General features: G+C 51.8%; 6 protein-coding genes across 6 annotated transcripts; 2 read left to right on the forward strand and 4 right to left on the reverse strand.

The window, feature by feature from the left end:
• Positions 1 to 543: 543 nt before the first annotated feature.
• On the reverse strand, positions 544 to 1,287 carry BCR38DRAFT_456270 (glutathione S-transferase; the record flags this gene model as incomplete). The annotated part of the gene is made up of 1 exon (XM_040861896.1): positions 544 to 1,287. One exon carries the CDS (start codon positions 1,285 to 1,287, stop codon positions 544 to 546), a length of 744 nt encoding a protein of 247 aa, XP_040718154.1.
• Positions 1,288 to 1,703: 416 nt separating this feature from the next.
• Positions 1,704 to 2,687, reverse strand: BCR38DRAFT_337934 (uncharacterized protein; the record flags this gene model as incomplete). The annotated part of the gene is made up of 1 exon (XM_040855571.1): positions 1,704 to 2,687. One exon carries the CDS (start codon positions 2,685 to 2,687, stop codon positions 1,704 to 1,706), a length of 984 nt encoding a protein of 327 aa, XP_040718155.1.
• An 894-nt stretch (positions 2,688 to 3,581) lies between these two features.
• BCR38DRAFT_159714 (uncharacterized protein) lies at positions 3,582 to 4,542 on the forward strand. The gene has a single exon (XM_040853771.1). The coding sequence runs from the start codon at positions 3,667 to 3,669 to the stop codon at positions 4,162 to 4,164; it is 498 nt and encodes a 165-aa protein (XP_040718156.1). The 5' UTR covers positions 3,582 to 3,666; the 3' UTR covers positions 4,165 to 4,542.
• BCR38DRAFT_159703 (uncharacterized protein) lies at positions 4,540 to 12,416 on the forward strand. Its single transcript, XM_040853770.1, has 3 exons — positions 4,540 to 5,369; positions 5,444 to 12,059; positions 12,120 to 12,416. Exons 1-3 carry the CDS (start codon positions 4,914 to 4,916, stop codon positions 12,248 to 12,250), a joined length of 7,203 nt encoding a protein of 2,400 aa, XP_040718157.1. The 5' UTR covers positions 4,540 to 4,913; the 3' UTR covers positions 12,251 to 12,416.
• Positions 12,417 to 16,652: 4,236 nt separating this feature from the next.
• Positions 16,653 to 17,872, reverse strand: BCR38DRAFT_483149 (uncharacterized protein; the record flags this gene model as incomplete). The annotated part of the gene is made up of 2 exons (XM_040863585.1): positions 16,653 to 17,058; positions 17,118 to 17,872. 2 exons carry the CDS (start codon positions 17,870 to 17,872, stop codon positions 16,653 to 16,655), a joined length of 1,161 nt encoding a protein of 386 aa, XP_040718158.1.
• A 701-nt stretch (positions 17,873 to 18,573) lies between these two features.
• On the reverse strand, positions 18,574 to 19,122 carry BCR38DRAFT_483150 (uncharacterized protein; the record flags this gene model as incomplete). Its single annotated transcript, XM_040863586.1, has 2 exons — positions 18,574 to 18,987; positions 19,108 to 19,122. 2 exons carry the CDS (start codon positions 19,120 to 19,122, stop codon positions 18,574 to 18,576), a joined length of 429 nt encoding a protein of 142 aa, XP_040718159.1.
• Positions 19,123 to 20,331: the final 1,209 nt, after the last annotated feature.

Below are 20,331 nucleotides of genomic sequence, written 5' to 3' on the forward strand. Positions count from 1 at the left end.
GACATTATGGCCTGTCTTGCGATGTTTTCTTGTTGGTACCTTAGGAGTATTGTGAGGCTGTGGAAGCCTTAGAGGTGTGCTTCACATTAAAGCTATTTGATCCTTACCTGTCACCTCTCCTGTTAGTTATTGTGTACACTTTGGCTTTACTTGGCGGAATGCCTTAGGTCAACTGCACCAAATGCATCGTAGCCTAGTCACTGGTACTCACAAATGGTTGTGTGTGTAGTGACTCTTTCCTCCAACGCATATTCCGCATCTATCGAGAGCCGCCAGACAGCTGATCGTTGCAATAATGCATCCCAGCCCTGCTATTGCGCCTTTACACGCCAACATATATCCCTGGACCGGATCCTATTGATAACGCAAGTGAATAATACCCTCTAATGTACTGTTGCTCAGGGAACCTCGTGGCGTTGGAGCTTAGTTAGCCCCTTGTAAGCGGTTGCTAATGCCTCATGGCAGGCTGCTGGCATACAAAACCGGTACCGAAAAAAATCCACATTACCCCATGAAGGATCCCATGTTTGAGACCATATTGGCTCACTCACTCCGTTTCGGTAAAACTGCCGCCGCACTGTTCTCCATCGTCCTCATCGCCTCTTCTCGCATCCTGACAGCCTCACTAACAGCCGGCCGCCTCAGCAAATTCTGATGCCACTTGTAAAACTCCGGAAACTCCTTTTCCGCATCAAATTCACCACGCGGAAAAATCCTCCCCTCCAGCAGCAAATCCCAAGTCACAAACGCCAAATCCGCATACGTGCACTTCTCCCCAACAAGCCAGATCTCCTCCTCGGGCCCCAGGCCCCGCTTCTCCCTCTGCTTCCCTAGCTGCCTCTCAATTACCCCCACAATCCTCCTCGTCTCATCCCCATACCTTTGAATAGCCGACGTGACGTTCGGCTCGACATGGAAATGGGTAAACCACATCTTCTGCCCGAACATGGGGCCCTGGCCACTCATCTGGAACATGAGCCAGCTACGGAGCAACCATTTGTCCTGGAGCTGGTTGTCGCCGTACGTGAGCTTGAGACCCGTGTCGTACGTAGTGACGAGGTACTCGATCACGGCGCCCGATTCGAAGAGGGTTACGTCGGTGTTGGGGTCGATAAAGGCTGGGAAGCGGCCGTTGGGGTTGAGGGTAGTGTAGGGCTCCGAGGTGATTTCTTTGTAGGGGATCCAGACGATTTGGTAGGGGAGGGAGAGGTCAATGAGGATGATGATGACTTTCCAGGGGTTGGGGCCAGTGCCAGGGGTGCCGTTGTAAATTTGGAGGGTCTTCATGGTGGAGGGTTACGAAAGATGTCCAATGTTACTGGACGATAAAGGTACTGAATCGGACGAAACATATAGGCGCTAAGTATCGGAATCGGACTTAGCAGTGCTAACCCCGAGCAGATCGCGGCAGCAATCAGCTTGTGTGCCATCGAGAGCTCAAAAGCAAATAGATCTTTGCATGGGATCAATGCCCTTTTTTGGCAATACCTGCGCACAGCATAACGGTCTACGCCTCGGGCCTGCAGACTGGCGAGTAATGTGTCAAGCTTGCCCCTACAATCCAGGCTTTGTAAGAGATATCCTGAAGTACACATGCCTGGTTGCGGGTGTCGCAACAATCATATCACAAACAATCCACGCGATTATTGATTCATTTTCGGATTTCGGAATTGAGCCTTGAGGAGGGTATCGGGGATGCCAGCTCATTCCTCATCGCCGTTCTCAGCCTCTTGTTTCAACCGGTCCTCTCGCTCCTTTTTCCTCTCCAACAGCTTGCTCAGTGTTTTCGCGTTATTGAACACACCACCAGTTGCGGCACCACATGCCTTGCAACTCGGGTCAGCCCTATATCTTTGCAACGCACACGGCTCGCAGAAGTAGTGCCCGCATTTTGTCTTGATGGGACTCCTGTAGTCGTTTTCACAGATGATGCACTTGAAAGGTATCTTCTCCAGCATGGTCGCATCCTCGTCTTCTTTCTTGTCTCCTGATCCCACACCCCGGTTTGCGCTTGCCATCACTGTGCCGCCGATATTTTTCTTTCCCTTGATTGCGCTGTCCCATTGCTCGTCGAGCTGCCAGCCATGTGCATAATCCTCGCGGGCGTGCAGGTACTTGCAATTGTCGCCGAAGCCACAAAACCCCGTCTTCTTGTAGTCTTTGCAGACGTCTGGCGCGAAGTCGGTCGTCGTTACTGTCCGAATATTGGTAGGCGCCTTAACCGGACCGACGCTCCGATTCGGAGCATTCGGGTTCTTCTGGATAAACGTGGTGCGGTTCGCCAGCCCTTTGTATGTCCCGTCGGGTTGAGCCGGTGCGTCTTGTGTGTCTTGTCTTGGAAGAGGCCGTGTCTTTCCCAACAGATTCGTATCCTCGTCGTACCAGTTGCTCGTCTTGGTGGCGTCATTTGTGCTTGTAATGGGCACACTGCGGTCTGCGGTGAAGACGGTAGCCGATTCGTATTGTGATGTGGTGTTGTTCTTCGAGGATGCGGTTACGACGGTGTTCTTCTTCCTCCGTTTTACTCGATGCCCCGACTCGTCCTCGGAAGATGTGTAGTCTGAGTCGTCACTGTCGTTGGCGGGCGGAGGCGTTGCTGGACGTTTCCGGATGTTTGCCTTGTTCTTTGCGCCTCGCTTCTTGAAAAGAGCTACTGGAGCAATGGGAGCGCTGGATGGCGCAGGCATGGCTGATGGTGCTGTTGGTTCCGCCATGACGAATGCAGGTAGAATGTATGATCTGTGTCTGCTAATCTGTGGTGATTCCGTATGTTTTGTCGCGAAAGTGGTTTTGCTATGTTGCACGTTGGAGCTATCCAGTGTTCGTTCACCAGCTCATAGCCTCACTGAGACATCGAGAAATGGACGGCGATTTTGGAGTTGAAGCTGACAAACGCGGTTTAGCGTTTAGCGTCTCCAGCGTTTCCAGAACCTCCAGTCGCACCGCACATCAGCCAATCAAAAGCGATTACCAGAGCATCCAATGTGGGAATTTCGTTCGGGAGCTCACAGCAACGTATGAAGCACTGTGTTTAATGTCGCATCACACCCCTAACACCCAGTGTGTAGAATGGATATGCTCGTGTACACACGGTACTGGCCAAATGACGGCTCCACGCTCCTCGGGTAGTGGTATTAAAGGACAGGGATCCCCCTCACCTAGTCTCGGACAAGTGGCAGCTTCTAAAATTGTACTCAGCAGCTTTCATGCAGGAGAAGAGCAGCTTGCCATGGTCACCAATGGTTGAGCATGGTGTTTACTGTTTTGACACTTGACAACAACACAGAGACGCTGTGGAACGTGGAACAGCTACAGTGTTGTCGGAGAGATGACATTGAAGATTTACTCGTGTTCTACGTATCCGACGGCACTTAGTTTGCTGCTTCGAATCGTCGCGCAAGTTAAGTGCCTCCGTTTGAAGTCTGAAAATGGGAAACGGGAAGCGGGAAAGCCATCTAGAAGCTTGCGGTCGATCCCTGGATGTAAGTCGGCATAGTTAACAACCTTTATTACTTCCGCGTCATGTTCAATCGTCCTGGCCAAATTACTATGTACCGCGTAATTCATCCCGGTGACATCTTCAATGAGCATCTAACGGTATTGCCAACCACAATGTGATCTGATCGTGTACGACCGCCTCCGAAACCCTTGCTCAACATCCACTTGATGCCCACTGTTCGTGCTAATCGCAAGCATGGGCCTGGCCGTTTACAAAACCAATATCAACACCATTGTCCCCTCGAAGCTCTCGTGTGTGTCACGTCCCCATCTGTTTCGACCGACGACTTCCTCTGTCGATTCTGCATCCTCCCTTTTTCTTCGCCCCTCGTTTTTCTTACACCCCCCTTTTCGCCTGGGCCGTTCCCATTGCGAGGCAGTTCAAGACAACTCTTGCAAGAGTCTAGGTTTTCTCAGGCTCTCCCAAAGCCTGAGATCCGGAACTTTAGATTATCTGGGTTCGTCTCCCGTCTGCCATTGTTTTGGACAAGACGCGTCTCATACGGCCCTACCACCCCTCTACGCACCATCCCACGGCATTCTTTCCTTTGTACGGGACTTCAATTGTTGACCGCGATAACCCGGTCGCGTTGTATAATTCCTAATTGCAGCTTTTACACTATTCTTTTCATCGTCCCTCCCTTGGCTTATTTTACTGTATTATAATTCGCTGTGAACGCGCTTTCGACCCCTCGACCGGCCAAACGCCCTCTCCCTGCGACCCCTGGCATCATTCCACCTCAAGCTTCTAAGAAAGTTGAATGCCAACACGCTCACTTCCGCCATAGCTCCTGCAACGCCGAACTCTGAAAAGAGCTCTACCGCAGTCGCGAGCACCTGAATCGCGCGTTTCCCCGGGTTACAATTGAGTGGTTCACTGCACAATAATCAGCATTGACGGCACCTGTGGCGGCGTCAATTGGAGCTCATGATAGTGGATACTCGGCCACTTGGCAATCACTTCAAATTCGACTAAAACCACGCGCCTCGTTGAACGACATTACAGGAGCTGAGCATAGCTGCGCGCGAGTCCACTTTTACTCACTAAAGCTAGAGCATTCCGACTGAGACCTGGGAAGTTGGCCAAGATCCCATTCAAGGCCTGTGATTGAACAGCGACAACATTGAACTGTCCACCGCCGACGTCAATCATTCCATTCCCCGAGTGCTCTTGCTTCGCTGTCACTGCAGCTCCGGCCTGAACTTGCCGCATTCTCCTTCGGGTTTGCATACAAAACTTACCCCTTTGGGACAATACAGCACACCGCGACCGAGGGCCTACTTTTATTTGTCTTGTTTCACGCAGCTACAGGTAAACACGAGACTGCATGTCACCCCTGCAATCCAAAGGGAAATAGCGCTCTTCGTGCCGTGCTGCAGCGCCTTCCCATCGACGCGAACGCCACACGCCGACCATGGCCACGTTGCGGGCCCCCGACGACTTTTCGTCGCCGGTGTCAATGGAAGGCAACGACCCTTTTATAGTGTCGCATCCTGACTCTACCAGACACAGATTCTCCAATTTCGACGCCCACGTGTTTGCGCTCGGCCCCAATGCCTCTCCAGCTCAAGCAAAAAGAGCACTAGAAGCACATCTCGCCGAGACAACACGAAGAATGGCGGAGGCTGGCAAGCTGGGTCAGGCTTTGGTAGCGCAAGAGGAGGAGCTCAGGCAGCGACTGGAAGAAGTAGAACAAATGGAACAGGAGGGCGAGCTCTCTCAAGATTTACGGCAAAAGCTGGCAGCCGTGGAGAAGGACTACAACGATGTTGCGCGGGAGAGCGCGAAGGCGTTCCTGCCCAAGCCAAGAATCCCCAGCAACGAGGCCGCCGCCGGGTCGCCCTTTGTGCCAGAAGGTAGAGGCAATAGGGTAAGAAGACCCCCCCTCCCCCGATATGATACTTGCAATGGCTACCGGGCTCAAAGCTAACCCGTAATCTGCAGCGGTCCATCAGTCCCTCGAAGTTTGAAGCCCAAGCAACAGGTTCTCCGCTCAAGTCTAGCCTACCGAATCGAAAGCTCCGCAACCAGCCTGCCAGCCGGGTACACGACATCGAATTCGCGGCCGAAATCAGTACACAGCTGATCGCTCAAGTTCGCCAGTTGCAATCGGTTCTAGCTGAGAAGGAGGAAGAACTCAAAGACATCAAGGTCGAAAAGTCCAAGCTAGAGTATGAGGCTGAGGGTTTCCAACAACGACTGAAGTCCCTGGACGAAAGCGAAGGCCGCTACAAGGATGAGAACTGGAGTCTGGAGACGCAAGTCCATGATCTCACGGCAGCTCAGCGGGAATCGGCGGACCGCGAGAAGAAGTTGCAACAAATGGTCAACGTGTTGCAGGCCGAGAAGAACTCGGCACAACGAGAACTGGACGAGGTTAAGCTCGGCCATGCCAGGCTAACTGATGAATACGCCACGGCCGTGAAGCAGCACGATACCGAGCTCGGCGCAGCCAAACGCAACATTGCGATCGCGGAGGCGGAGCGACAACTCATGCATCGGAAGCTTGACGACTTGGCAAGTCAGAACCAAGAGCTTGCGCAGGCAATTTCGTCCCAGAGAGGCAGAATGTCTGATCGACAAGAGGCTCAGCGCTTGAGCGACGAGGACTTCGCAACGGCGAACGATGATATCACCCCGGAACACTCACCACCGCCTTCTCCGATCAAGGGTACGCCTCGACACTCGTTCCTCGAGTCCGAGACCCTTAAAACCTCCCTCGGCCACGCCCAGCGAACGATTCAAAGCTTGAGAACCAACTTCCATCGTGAGAAGACGGAGAAGCTTGAGTTGCGACGCATGCTTCAGGATGTCCGAGACGAGCTGGAGAAGGCGAGACAGGAACCCCCGCCGCCCAGCAGACGCGCCAGAAAGGCCGAATCCCGCGACCTCAAGAAGCCACCACGTCTGCTTGGAAGTCACCGTAGTTCCCGAAGCGAGATCATTATTGACGATCCCAACTGGGAGGATCAGCCCGATGGCAGTCCCAATCAGTCTGCACTGCACCAGCGTGGGTCCGTGAGCACCTTCGAACCCGTTATGGAAAGTATTGAGAGCGAGAACTTCGAGATGGCAAACGAGACCAGTGACCAAGCTTTCGAGACCGCTAATGAACGGGAAACCGAAACGGAAGACTTCCAGACTGCTGCCGATGATACCGACGACTTCCAGACCGGTGCCGAGGATTTCTCTAGCGAGGGGGCCGAGACAGAAACCGACAGCCCCTCCAAGCGACACACGCTCAGAGGCCGACCTCCAAGCTTCTCTACACGCTTGCAACGCAGTGGCTCGCTTCACAGCACCGCATCCACCGAGGACGAGTACGAATTCGATGACATGAAGACCCCGTCGTCGCAGTTCACCAATGTCCAGCACAAGTTTCCCCTGCGGGTTGGTCGGGGTGCCATGCGCAGATCGCGGCAAGCTAGCGAAGATGCCGCGTTCCAGAGCAGTCCGGCCAGCTTTGTTCTGAGTCGGGATGGCACTCCTCAAGTGCCTGTGCAGAGCCTCGCGGCTGAGCTCGGCGAGTTCGACAACAGCGATAATGATTCTACCCTGTCTGCAACTCCTAGTAAGAGAAGCATCCGCTGGTCCAGACCTGGTTCCAGGAGAGAGACGACCGCGTCTCCGCCACCCGCAGTTCCTCGACTGCCTCGACGTGTCATGGTTGATACTGGCACGATGACAGAGCCTCTGCCAGAGTTACGACCCAGCTCGCCAATGAGCGTCGTGACTGCTGAGCGACCGATGTCTATGGGTACGGTCGTCAGCCAGTCCGGCATGTCCGAATATAGCGAGGGCCATGACTTCGAGGAAAACTTGGCTAAGTTCCCATCTCCTCCAACTTCGCCTCCGAGGACGAACTTCGCCCTGTCATCGATGCATGCTCATGAGGTTGAAGCAATCGAAGAGTTGGACACACGTACTCCTGAGCTTGAGGCTTTGAAAGAAGAGCATGCGAAGCAAATCGAACAGCTGCATGCCGAGAATGCGGCTGCACGCGATGCTGCACTGGAGGCACTCGAGAGCAGTCACACCCAGCACTTGAATCGATCCATCGAAGATGTCCAGGCAGCTCATGCTCAAGAGCTCGAGGCACTTACGTCTGGTCACACTGACCACTTGAGTCGATCTATTGCCGAAGTGAAGACAGCACACACCCAAGAGCTTGAAGAACTGAAGTGTAGCCATGTCGAGCACTTGACTCGATCTATCAATGAAGTGAAGTCAGCTCATGCCCGGGAGCTCGAAACACTCAAGTCTGGTCATAATGATGAGACGTTGAGACTGGCAGCGGATGCTAAGGCTGCACATGCACAAGAGTTAGAAGCCCTTCAAGCTACGCATGCTGCGAAGATTGCGCAGATGGAATCGGATAGCCAAGCGGCCCATGCCTCTGAGATTGCAGCTCTGAAAACGAGACACGAAGAGCAACTGGCAGCTTCCAAGAAGGAAAGTGACGAAATGCACGCCGCCGAGCTTGCTGCCCTAGTGGCTGCGCACGCTGCCCAGATCGAGGACGCGAAAAGGAAACTTACCGAAAGCCACGACAATGATCTCGAATCGCTCAAGACAAGCCATATGGAGCAAATCGAACACGTCAAGCAGGATAGCGATGCAGCTCACGCGGATGAGCTTGAGGCGATGAAAGCCACTCATCTGGCCCAGATCGACGCGGTCAAGGAGAGCCTCGCTGGGACACATGAACAAGAGCTGGAGGCACTCAAGGCAGCCCATGCTCTGCAAGTTGAACATTTCAAGCAGGCGAGTGAGGCGGCCCATGCTGCAGAGCTTGCTGCTCTTGTCGCACTCCACGAGAAGCAGCTCGAGTCGTCAAAGGCTGAAGGCGATGCCACCCTTACCAGGGAGCTAGAAGCCCTCAAGGACTCTCATGCCAAGCAACTGGAGTCTTCCAACGCCGAAGCTGCTGCGACATTAGAGCGGGAGATACAAGCTCTCCAAATATCTCATGCTCAGCAAATGGATTCCACCAGGGCGGAAGGTGACGCGAAGTTGGCTAAGGAGCTCAACGCTCTTGAAGCTACTCACCTCGAGCAATTGGCATCATCTAAGGCTGAAGCAGAAGCCACGCTCTCTAAGGAAATTGAAGCTCTCAAGTCCGCCCATGCCCAGCAACTGGCGTCCACCAAGGCAGAAGGCGAGGCAACGCTAGAAAATGAACTTCAATCTTTGAAGGCCATACACGCAAAGCAATTGGAAGATTCGAAGCAAGAGAGCGATGCGGCTCACGCGGCAGAAATTGCTGCTCTAGTTGCGTTGCACGAAAAACAGCTCGCATCTGCCCATTCCGATAGCGAGGCGACATTATCAAAGGAACTTGCAGCACTCAAGGATGCGCACGCCAAAGAACTGCAAGCCTTGAGGAGCGAACATGACACCGCCCATGCCCAGGAACTGGAGACTTTCAAGGCAGCAGTTGACAAGCAGATCGAGTCCTCCAAGACCGAAGGCAACGCTGCACACACGCAGCAGATTGAGGCTATCAACTCAGCCCATGCCGAGATTGTCGAGGTCCACAAGCGAGATTCGGAGAAGCTTCAATCGCAACTGGAGGCTTTGAGCTTGTCACACGAGAAGCAGATCGAGGCATTGAAGACGGAGCACTCTTCTTTGAAGACCAAGGAGATCAATGTGCTTATTGCTCAGCATGACGATAGACTCAAGGCGCTCGTTGATGAGACCACCGCCGCGAAGTCAAAGGCTCTTGACGAACTTGCCTCTAAGCAAGTGAGCGAGCTTGACGCCATTAGAAGTGAACACGCTACTCTGCGATCCAAGGAGTTGGCCGAACTTGCCGCTAGTCACGAACAGCACATCGAGATGCTGACAGAAGAGCACGCGATTTCCAGATCCAGAGAAATCGATGACCTAATTGCCAAACACGAAAGCCAGCTGGGAGCGCTGAGAGCCGAGAATGCCGCCATCAAGTCTAGGGATCTGCAAGAGTTGACATCCAGCCATGAGAAACAGATCGAAAATCTCAAAACCGAGGCCACCGCTGCTAAGACTAAGGAGATCGACGAGCTTGTTGCGAGTCACCAGAGCCAGATCGAGGCTCTCAAGGCGGATGCTGCTACTTCCAAGGCAAGGGAGCTTGGTGAAATGGCGGCCCAGCACTCGCAGCATATCGCTTCGTTGAAATCTGATCACGAATCCGCGATTGTCGAATTGTTAGAGGAGCTTGCGGCAAGCCACGCATTGAAGCTGGAAGCTCTGCGAACCGAGAGCGAGTCATCCAAGGCGGCAGAATTGGAGACATTGCATGCCAACCACGCAACTTCTCTTCAATCGCTACGGGACGAACATGAAGCTTCACGCACAAAGGATTTGGAAGGTCTAAAGTCAACACATGATTTGATGCTCGACTCCTTGCGCACAGAACATCGAACGGTGCTTGATGATACCATCCAGAACCTCAACGCTGGCCATGCTAAGGACATCGATTCTCTCAGGGATGCCCACACCAGAAGACAAGAAGAAGCGTTGGACATTTTGAAATCAAGTCACGCCGAACAATTGGATGCACTGAGGGCCGAGAATGAAGCAGCATTGGCCCGGGCCGTTGGATCCGCGAAGGCTGAGCACGAACAGGCCCTGGAAGCACATCGAGCTGAGAGCTTGGCGGAGAAGGAGAAGCTCTTGGCGAGTCACGCTCTGGAGCTCGAGGCTTTGAAAGAGAAGCTTTTGGCTGGTCATGCTGCAGAGCTCGAGGCTTTGAGGGCATCTTTGACTGTCCAACCTCCGTCCCTGGGGTACTCTTCAGTGAACGCTGTTGAGACACAGCCCGTTGAGGATTCAGAGTCTCTGCGCAGTCCCAAGCGGGAGGCATTCATGATCCCGCGCGACTCGGTACCAAAGCAGCCACAGACTCCGAATGGATCTGCGATCGCGGTCGTTGGGCGGAAGGGCAAAGGTGTTGCTACGCCTGTCATTGCCGAGGACGAGACGCGTCAATCACCAAGCTCTGCGGCTGGTCCAGAAACCCCAGAGTCCCAGCGCCCCTTCAAGGAAATATCCATCAACACGGATGTTCGACAACGGAAGCAGCCCATGCCTACTGCTGATCAGGGCGCACAAACTGCGCTTACTTCAGATGGCCTTGATCGTCTCCTGTCGAAGAATCAGCGTCGCAACTCCCAGGAGTCTTTCATACTCACCACTCCTCGTGGCGCAGTTATTCCAACTCCATTTGACGACGCAAACACCCCTACGACTATCAGACACAAGCAATCCAACGAGAGCATGGGTGGCGTTGGTCGGGCCAGGACGAGGGTGAGCGACAGTAGTGCCGTTTCGGCACCGGAACCAGTGCCTGCCCGCCGACCTGGCAGTTCATCAAGTGCCCGCGGTTCGGTTCCAGCGTTGCCACCGTTACCTGTTAATCACAGAGAAGCCATCGAGGCGGCACGTACTGGTTCCTCGAGTGGGAAGAGCGCGATGGGCCCACCGCTACTGCCGGCATCCGCGTACAAGAACTCCGCTGCACGACCTCGAACACCCGGCAGCCACTCACAGCTATCTCCAACTGGTCGTGGCACCCCAACCCCTCGAGCGATGAGGACAAATTCTTCACATGGGTATGGCGAGGTGCACTCTCCATCCAAAATGACCGCCCGCAGCAGACAATCGTCCGTTTCGTCGTTTGCGTCGGAGATTGATACGAGGTTCAATACTAGGACCGACATGTATGGAGAAGCTGCGGGTCTTACCAGTCCCGGTACTGATCCTCGGATGATTCAAGCAATCACCCAGACCATGATTGGCGAATACCTGTGGAAATACACACGCAAGGCTGGCCGCGGCGAAATGTCCGAGAACAGGCACAGGCGATACTTCTGGGTCCATCCATACACGCGAACGCTGTACTGGAGTGATCGTGACCCTTCCAATGCTGGCCGCACCGAGCTGAAGGCAAAGAGTGTCCCAATCGAGGCCGTCCGGGTCGTGACAGATGACAACATCATGCCCCCTGGCCTGCACCGCAAGAGTCTGGTCATCATCTCACCTGGCCGAACCATCAAATTCACCTGCACAACGGGTCAGCGACACGAGACCTGGTTCAACGCCCTTTCGTACCTGTTGCTTCGCACCGGCCACGAAGGTCACACTGACGCAGAAGAGATTGCCGGCAACATCACCCAGGAAGACGTTGAGGAGTTCAACCCATCCTATGGACCACGCTCAGCCCATAGCAACACTCCTCGCGGACCGCCATCTCTTTCATCATACAACTCTCGGACAACCCGTAACGAGTCCCCCACCGTTGATTTGAACATTCCGACTCTCACGCCCACGCATGAAAGGACAAGTGCGCGACCTCACACTCTAAGTAGATTGAGCGGTTCTTTCTTTGGTCGTACCAGCACCACAGGCAGTGGTATTTTCAACAGCTTGCGGGCTCGTAGTCAGACAGGCCATGGCGACAACACTATCTATGAGGCGAGCGAAGTGCATGACAGTGCCGAAGATGTAAGGCAGATCATTGAGCAGCAGGATCGGGAGGCAGACCGGCTGGAGAATGTTCGCGCATGTTGCGATGGTAGGTCCCCCCCCTCCCTTCGTACAGAGCTCTCGTTATCATAAACTAACTTTTACCCAGGCAAACACGACGTTGGAACATTAGCACACAGTGGGAAGAAGGGGCGCCCAGGCTATGCGCATAGTCACACCCACCCGGGACGGTCGACGACGCCGACGCCGATGGCCACAACTAGATCGAGACCTGCATAGGCGCCGAAGGATGTCAATGCGAAGAAGGACGTCGCAGGATGTGGGGTTCCTCCTTGGTCAAATCAATCCTACTACCATTTCGATTCCAGTCAATCACTATACATCTTCAACTGTACAATTTGACGCTTCACTTGTCCCACTCTATGCAAGTGCGCGTCACCATGAACTCGGACTCTTACGACGTCAAACGAATCTTTTTGGCATTTTCTTGACTTGTGCTTTTTCTGTTCCTTACCTTATCTTTCTTTCGATTCGCGTAGGTTGTACATCTCTGCAAGCCAGCTTCATTTTCATAAACACATGCTCGGATGCATTGCTCTATCGGAGTTAGATGGGAAGGACGTACAAGTACCGGGTCGTCAAATGCTGGGGAGGGAGGAATTTCTTATCTTTCTATGTTGTCTCTTGGCCATCATCAGCGAAGTTTTATCGGTATGTTGAAATCATGCACAGGCGCGCTTCCATGAACAACCGCATGGATGATGGCGTGGGCCCGAAGAAAGGCAAACATGGTGAAAACGACACCCAAGTAATAGCATATGGTAGTTCAAGAGAATTTTGCAGAGATCACAGGTGTGCGATTGAATGACATGTCTTTGTGACATACTAGGGGTAAACGGTTTGACAGGGACGATACCAGTAGGAATGACCGGCAATTAAGTCTCCATCATAAACAGCGTAACGGTGGAATAATGTAGGAAAGTGCTATAGCTCGATATTCCACGGTGGTAGACCAGGTACAACCGGTACAACCTGATTGTTTCAACTAGGTCGCTAGATCTGCCATTCATTTGTTCAAGTGTTTGACCAGCTACATTTGTGATTTTACTACGCCTTCTAGCGGTGTAGTAGTGTCGTGAAACAGAATACCTATCTGTATCAAATCAGCGGACACGTCCAGACTGAGTGAAGTCATTCAAGGGGAATTGTGAAGGTCAACCCTCGCAGACTCACTACAACCAGGTGACTTACAGCTGGAACACCTGCCATGGCAGTGCCAGATGGGAAGCCAATCATAACCCCTGCAGGAGCCCCGCCAAGCGTGGACGACTTAGTCGCGCTCCCTCAAACCTAAGTTGTCATCTTCTTTCCTTCGCTCCTCAGAGTAGAATCTTGGTCGATAGCACCTAATCGAGGTCTCTACCAATGCGATGCAACCCAGGTCGTGATAGGAATTGTGGTCTCAGTTCAGGGTAGCACCGCTCACAGTTGATACAGGGCTTTCGTACTACACAGCATTGAAAGTCAAACCACTAGATTCCCTCATTCTATCTAGTAGCTGAGAGACTAAACCTGGAAGAAAGAATAGTAACTAGTCTTTGTTTTGGGAGTTCCAGGCTTTGATATATCCGTCGTGCTGGCCATTGGAACATGCGCAAAGCATTGCTAAATAGCTGTATAAGTGTATGAGGATCCCGGCAGTGCTAAATGAGAGACTTTTGGAGCGTCTCGGCTTCGATCAGGAACAGCGCTTGTATTCATGAGGGATGCAAATGCAATTCCAAGACGTATGTTGGCCGACTTTGATCTCACAGCCCTGTCCTGTCATGAACTTAACAGAACAAACGGTGCGCCCAGGATGGATGATTTGGGATATCTTAATATTCTATTGTAGTAGACCAGGCATCAATATGTAATACCTTGTGGATGCGCCGCTTATTTTTAAGCAATTTGGTCGTAAAAACTTCAGCTCCGAGGCTTGGATAAGGATAGTGGCCAGGGGAGCGGCTCCCAAGCAGAATGTTAGCCTAAGACCATTTGGACAGGAGTGCGGTACAGTAAGGAAGGATTTTTGGCTTTAGAAACACTTTGGACCAAGGTGCTTGTCCCAGGAAAAATATCCAATATTTAACCAAGCAGGGGTGAATTCCAGCTTTGCAAATAGAGATGACAATATCACTATGCCAAACAAATTCTTTGACAGAGTACATTTGGCGTCCGTATCGTCTGTTTTCTTCCAGATGTCTTTTCCACATATCTGATACAAACATCTTTAGTGGGATAAGGCAAGCTCTAATTCATCATATTTTTCAGCCTTCTTAAGTGGTTCTGCTCTTTTGTATAAAAATTTAATCTCTAATAGCTGATCATAGCATTAAATATGTCCAATAAAGATTCATCCCGACTATTACTTCTTCATGATGTAAGGCATCCTCGCCGTATATAATTCCAACGGAGTCTCCCGTCCGGTATCTGCTGAATTAATACTCATGCGTCCGTCCATGGGTAGTGAAGATGATCGGCCGGTTCAAGCAGTGGTTCTCAGTCAATGCTCCATAGGCCCTTGGGTCGTCTCCAATAAAGATATCCGTTAAATCTTCATAATGACATCCTGGCTTTTAGCAGGTAATCCTACAGCACGTAAAATTTGTCTTTCTAACTGCTATTCTTTACGAAAAATGGAACGTCCATTCTATTCATAGCACCGCTTGCGTGAAGTCGGGATTCGACCGACCCACATGGCCATACCAGGAATATAACTAACTTGGCCATGTCTACGTACTTATCAGTTATGCTATTATCCGAAGTGACTGGATCCGCTGCTCCAGTAAGCTCCACGATCCGGTAACCACCGCACAGAATCAGATTGTTGCCACTCTAATGTGCGCCGCAAGTGGCGTTTGCGTATCCTAGTACTTCATCTCCAGATCCCAAGTGTAGTAATTCAGCACAGCAGTTAAGAGCTTTATCATCAATACTGCCAGGCGGTACAAACGGTGGTGCCAACACCACTATTGCCCACAAAGAAAAATGCCGGCAACGGTCCTCGTATCTTGGCCAGTACCTTTCAGCATTCGCTCTTATTCTCTCTATCTTTATGCATTCATCTGTGCTGCTGGGAGCCTACGTCTGAAGTGGACTTGCGTGGAAGATATAATACGTAAGGGGTAGTTCCTGATGAGGCCAATGGACATGTAAATATGACAAGTTCTATGACGAGGCAGCCGCCGCGAAGCCATTCGCGGCCTATTTCCCTTTTCTCAATACAAGCTTTCCAACCTCAACTATTCTGCGTCATAAAACTTACTATCCTGCTTCTTTAGCTAAAAAGGTGCGGCCGTAAGTGTGACAAAGGGAAAAATCTCCCTTGCGGTTTAACCCAAAGACAATGTAACTGTGTTCAATCTTTCCAATAATACCTACCTATAACACTGGAACACAACCAATGCCGAAAGATTTAGACAATCATTCGTAGATATTAGTACCGTTATTACAGATAGATCTTTCACGAGTGATTAATTGAATATAATTGCAAGCTTATTGGTATATAGGCCGAAACTGGTATTTAGAAAGGATCCCCGCACGATTGTTTCTATATATGTCAATAGTAGGTTTAGCCGTATAGATATAAACAGATCCATGGCTGGCTGTGCGGCACCGGGCTCACCCACAACTCTGCTCCACACACGACTATGTACATTGCTGAGGGTTATTTTCGGGGTATACATATGTCTGTTTTAGTACTATTAAGTTGCGTGGAGAACAACTGCCCAGTCGGCCCATGGTAGGTTCCTAAATACAATAGTTCGTGCTCAGGTGCCTTGTACCCCTCTATACCTAAGGCCACACTGGCCCACACGATGTTTCTATCTGCATGCTTGACAGTAACTTGCTAGTTCGTGTACACATGTATTAAAACCACCACTTGTATGGTACTGTGGAGAGATCCTACACCTGTGAATATGCCTCCAACCTGAGAGTAGTGACAGCAATTTGCTTTATTAATATTCTCGACTTTCGCTGGTGCTGGTAACTTCTTAGATAACTGGTGTGCTTTAAAATTGATGATCCCGCAATAATGACCGTTGATGTAAGGACAGGGGTCTTGGACGGGTATTTCGGATGATAACACGCAATGAGTGTTTCTGGGAGGATCTGAGAAAGTCTGAGGACATAATCTTGATGAGAAGAGATGCAGAGAATAGCAGTAGAGAAAAGCAACGAAGAGAACGGGAAGGACAACCAGAGAGACAGAGAGGAGTACTTTGGGTTTCAAGATGTTCATGATGCTACGTGCTTGTTGAGGCCATTGTTCGTACCTGTTGAGGTACTTCTGTTACGGTTGGGAATTTATTCTGCTGTTCACCTGTTGAGGCGATTCCGTTCAAGATGTTAACCTGATCAGAGCGATAAGGCTCTTGATCTTATTGAGGATCCTGCTGTCCGTCTCCATCTCATCACCTTAACCTGCGGGAATCATTGCCCGTCGTCGCCATGCGATGGAAGGCCCAAAAGATACTGGATCAACAGACACTCGAGTTACGAATTATATTCCATCGCTGATTCTGTTTGTGCCTAGTGAGTAACTCCACCTCACCATACAGGAATGTAATTGTAAAACTGGACTTCGCTCTACTGTCTGCCTGTCCCTTTGCGACTCTTTTTCGTCTTCATATCGAGCTTAAGGGGACCCCCCGGAAATAAAATGCCTCTTCCAGTCTCGCTTGTCCCCCATTTCCTCGTCCCAGGCAAAAGGCAACTCTCGACTCATTTTCCGGTTCATTTCCTCGTCACCCTTATACTCAAGTTTCCTCGATAGGTCGAACTCGTAACAGGCTTTCATCAAGGTCCATGAAGGCACACTGCTTTTGGTGATCTTGTCGAGGTGGTCGTCCAAAGAGTACACATCCTTCAGCATCTTTGCGTATATGGCGAGCTGTGTCCCTTCCGGTGTCAAAAAGAAGATAGCCAAGAAGAGAACCAACTCCCATGTAAAGGACCGCGCGAAGTCTGATCTCCCTCTCTCGAATTTGGACTTGGAGTATTCCTCCCACGCTTTCTCGTACTTCTCCTCTGTGCCGTAGTTGCTACTGAATATCAGTCTGCTTGGCCGTGCACCTTCGGGAGAAGCATTATGCAAACTCACAATGCAATATACCTCTCCACTCTCTTGTCGACATTATCCCGTATCGCTGCACACTGGCCCAAACACCACCGCCACGCCCAATTCGCCAAAATCACACCCAAGCTCCCCAGCACGGTCCAACCCCCCAATCTATGCCAAAACGCCTGACACAGCGAGAAAATCACAATAAAGATCTTCGTGATTGTAAGATGAATGATATCGTCCACATTCTCGCACTTGCGCAGCGCATCTCTAACCGTCTTATTCTCCTTCCGATGGATACCAGGCCACTCGCGCAGCTTGTCGTGGAAGAATGCGTCCAGGTCGTTGGTGATGGGCACCCAGACCAAGTCGACGATGTGGACGAGGATTTCGGGGACGCCGATTACGGCCGAGAGCGCCATGTACGAGGTAGAGTTGGCGTTGATCCAGGGGATGGCTAGCGCCTGGAAGAGAATTTGGCTTATGACGATGGAGAGGGCCAGGAGGAAACAGAGGATGGACCGGAGGCGGTAGGTGCGCAGGATTTGAGGGGTGACGTGGTGGAAGATGCGGTAGATTTGGAAGAGTTCTTGGCCTGCTTCTTGGATGAGGGGGACGTCGGTGGGTGAGGCTTTGGGGTCGTATGGGAAGTCCCTGTCATCATAAGTTTGGTCTGAGTTCAGCAGGTGAGTTCTCTCGCCGATGTCGTCAATGCCCGACGCTTTGCAGTGAGAACTTGGGACCACCCGTAGGCGCTTGGTGGTTCGGAATCTGAAGACATTTCGCCACGTCATGGAGGTAAAGTGGTGAAACCCGAATATTCGAATATCATAATAGAATGTATTTTGGTATGAGGGGTCGGGGGAAGGGAGGCATGGGGGTATTATGTGGTAGACGGAAAGAGCCAGGTTTGTAGCAAAAGTACTTAAAAAGCGAGTGTTTCCTTTCTTTTTATGACATGGCAGGGCACTGAATAACCGATATCATACCCACGCAGCTGTGAAGACCGATGTGATACACAATAAATACTGGTAGTACAAGATGGGGATATGTCGCAGAAGCCCGCTTGGTTCGGTATGATATGAAGCTGTATAATTATTGGTTCGTTGTCAAAAATTGTTAATTCTGATATGACGTTTCGTTTATATTACTCGGACTTGGAGCGCTGCGTCGGAAGGCACAATCATATGGGTAGCAATTGAGGAACTGTGCTCGGTACTCGGGTGTTTGCGACTATGGCGGCGACATGGCGCGGTTGCAATGAGTACAGGAGGAGCGAAGTGTGTCAAGCGTCTGGTGGTCTCCGTGAGTTTCAAGTCAATAAACAGTACATCGATGTAAAGTAGTAGAAATGATGTGTGAGCATCATCAGACCATCGTATCGGCAATTACATAAGCCTCGTGAATACTTCTTGGACTAGCTACCAGATGCGGGCTCGCTCTCTGGGGTATCTTCACGCCATGACTGCCTGTCATCAGATCAGGGTATCCTCATCTATTGACTGTTACCCGCAGAAAACCAGCCATAAACCCGACACTTGGGTCCAGAGTTCTCAGCCGCCACCGTCTCAGCGCTCTCGGGCACCTGGTCCGTGGCACTGGGGTAGTCAGGGTCTGCCTTTCCCTTCGAGCCTTTGCCAACGTGCTTAGGCAGACCACTACCCTTCTCCCCGATGAGATTCTTGCCCGTGGAAGCTCCGACCTCTTCCAATTCTGATCTCTCCTTCTTATGGTCTCGACTGCCGCCTAGCTCGCGGCCCTCCATGTCTTGCAACGGCTTGCCGAACTGGTTGTCGTTGTGCACAGCAGCGGAGGTTGTGCCGCCCAGCGAAGGGTTCAGGCCTTGGCCGGGTACCTCGCTTGCGGTGTTGGGTTTGTGGGTGCCGGCGGGGAGCGTTTGGAGGTGGGACTCGGCGCCTTGTCGGCGGCGGTGGCTTTGACACCTGGGGCGTGGCCCTTGGTGGTAAGGGGCTCATCGTGGGGGCGGCGGGGGTGGAATTCGGTGCCGGAAGGCGGCGAAGGAGTCTACATTATTGGCCGACATTTTGCTGATTGTGGTGTGTTTTATGTGTTTGCTGGTGACCTAGGTGATCACAAGGTGGGGTGACGAGTTGATGACTACGGATTACTTGACGATGAAGAGAAAAAGGTCTAGAATGCGACGAGCTCCCGCATTCGAATACTCTTCTGAAGAGTCTACGATTGCCTATGCCATCAGCTTCTGTTGGTACCCAGTCAAGAGATCTAACATCATGAGGGGATCCAATGCGACCCCCGAGGCGACTGGGCTGCAGCTTGAAAGACGGAACGACGGGAAAGGCAAGCACCAACGTACTGGATTCCGGGGGCTTCTAGTCTTTAAACAACGCAATCGCAGATGTTCTGACATTGAATTAAGGCCTCGATGGCTGTGATTCGCTCATCAGGCATCCAAGCAAGCGTGGTGATACCTCATCACAGCTTTTGCTACGGAGAGGTGTGCGAGTTCTGATGGAATGGGGTCCATATATCAAAGCCATCATCTGCTGATAGAGGCGAGCCTAAGCAGAAGATCAAGATGCGGCCGGCGGTTTGCCGATGGCGGCAAGTGGCAGCTATGAAACAAGATACGGCAACGGGGACACAAGAGGTCGTCCATCCCCACCGCGACAGCCTTGCATCCGTATTGAAGAGCCTCGCACTAGTCTGGCTGCCGCCAAATGGTGATTCCGGCAAGCATTGTGGACCCCAAGCTAGCCATGCAGGTGTCAAATGGCACATGTGGCTGCTTTTCTTGGAAAGCCGAATGGTCCCTTGTCGCAGAGAGTGGCGGAGCCAAACCATTGAGCCAGGGTAGTTTGAGCAAAGTTTGTGTCAATCCGGTTTCTTGGGCGCATCGCCCGGCGGGTCTCCCAATGCGCCGTCACCTTCACAGCGGCAGCTCGCGAGGCTACTATGTCGGCTTCTAGAGTTATCATATGGTCCAAGCCTCTTAGGCTGGCAGTCCAACCTGGAGAATCGATCTAAGAATGATGCTACTGGCGGGCTGCCCCATCACCAACGACACGGACCGGCGGGGTCTTCTGGGGCAAATCACAGCCGGTTTCGACCAAAAAGGGTGTTCCTTGCAGAAATAAACAAGGACATCCACCATGATGTCATTTCTTTGGCTGTGTTGTATGGGGGGGTGTAAAGGTAAACGAGCAGCATTCGCAAGAACACGGCACACAATTACTGTCGGGTCAGACCAGCCCACAGTTGCGGTCTGGCTCTG

Source organism: Pseudomassariella vexata, assembly GCF_002105095.1.
Source record: "Pseudomassariella vexata strain CBS 129021 chromosome Unknown BCR38scaffold_4, whole genome shotgun sequence".
NCBI lineage: Eukaryota > Fungi > Ascomycota > Sordariomycetes > Amphisphaeriales > Pseudomassariaceae > Pseudomassariella > Pseudomassariella vexata.

Coding starts and splice junctions, on each gene's coding strand:
- BCR38DRAFT_159703 (XM_040853770.1), top strand. CDS start 4,914: ATGGCCACGTTGCGGGCCCCCGACGACTTTTCGTCGCCGGTGTCAATG. Junction 5,370..5,443: donor CAGAAGGTAGAGGCAATAGG/GTAAGAAGACCC, acceptor CGTAATCTGCAG/CGGTCCATCAGTCCCTCGAA. Junction 12,060..12,119: donor TGTTCGCGCATGTTGCGATG/GTAGGTCCCCCC, acceptor ACTTTTACCCAG/GCAAACACGACGTTGGAACA.
- BCR38DRAFT_159714 (XM_040853771.1), top strand. CDS start 3,667: ATGCCCACTGTTCGTGCTAATCGCAAGCATGGGCCTGGCCGTTTACAA.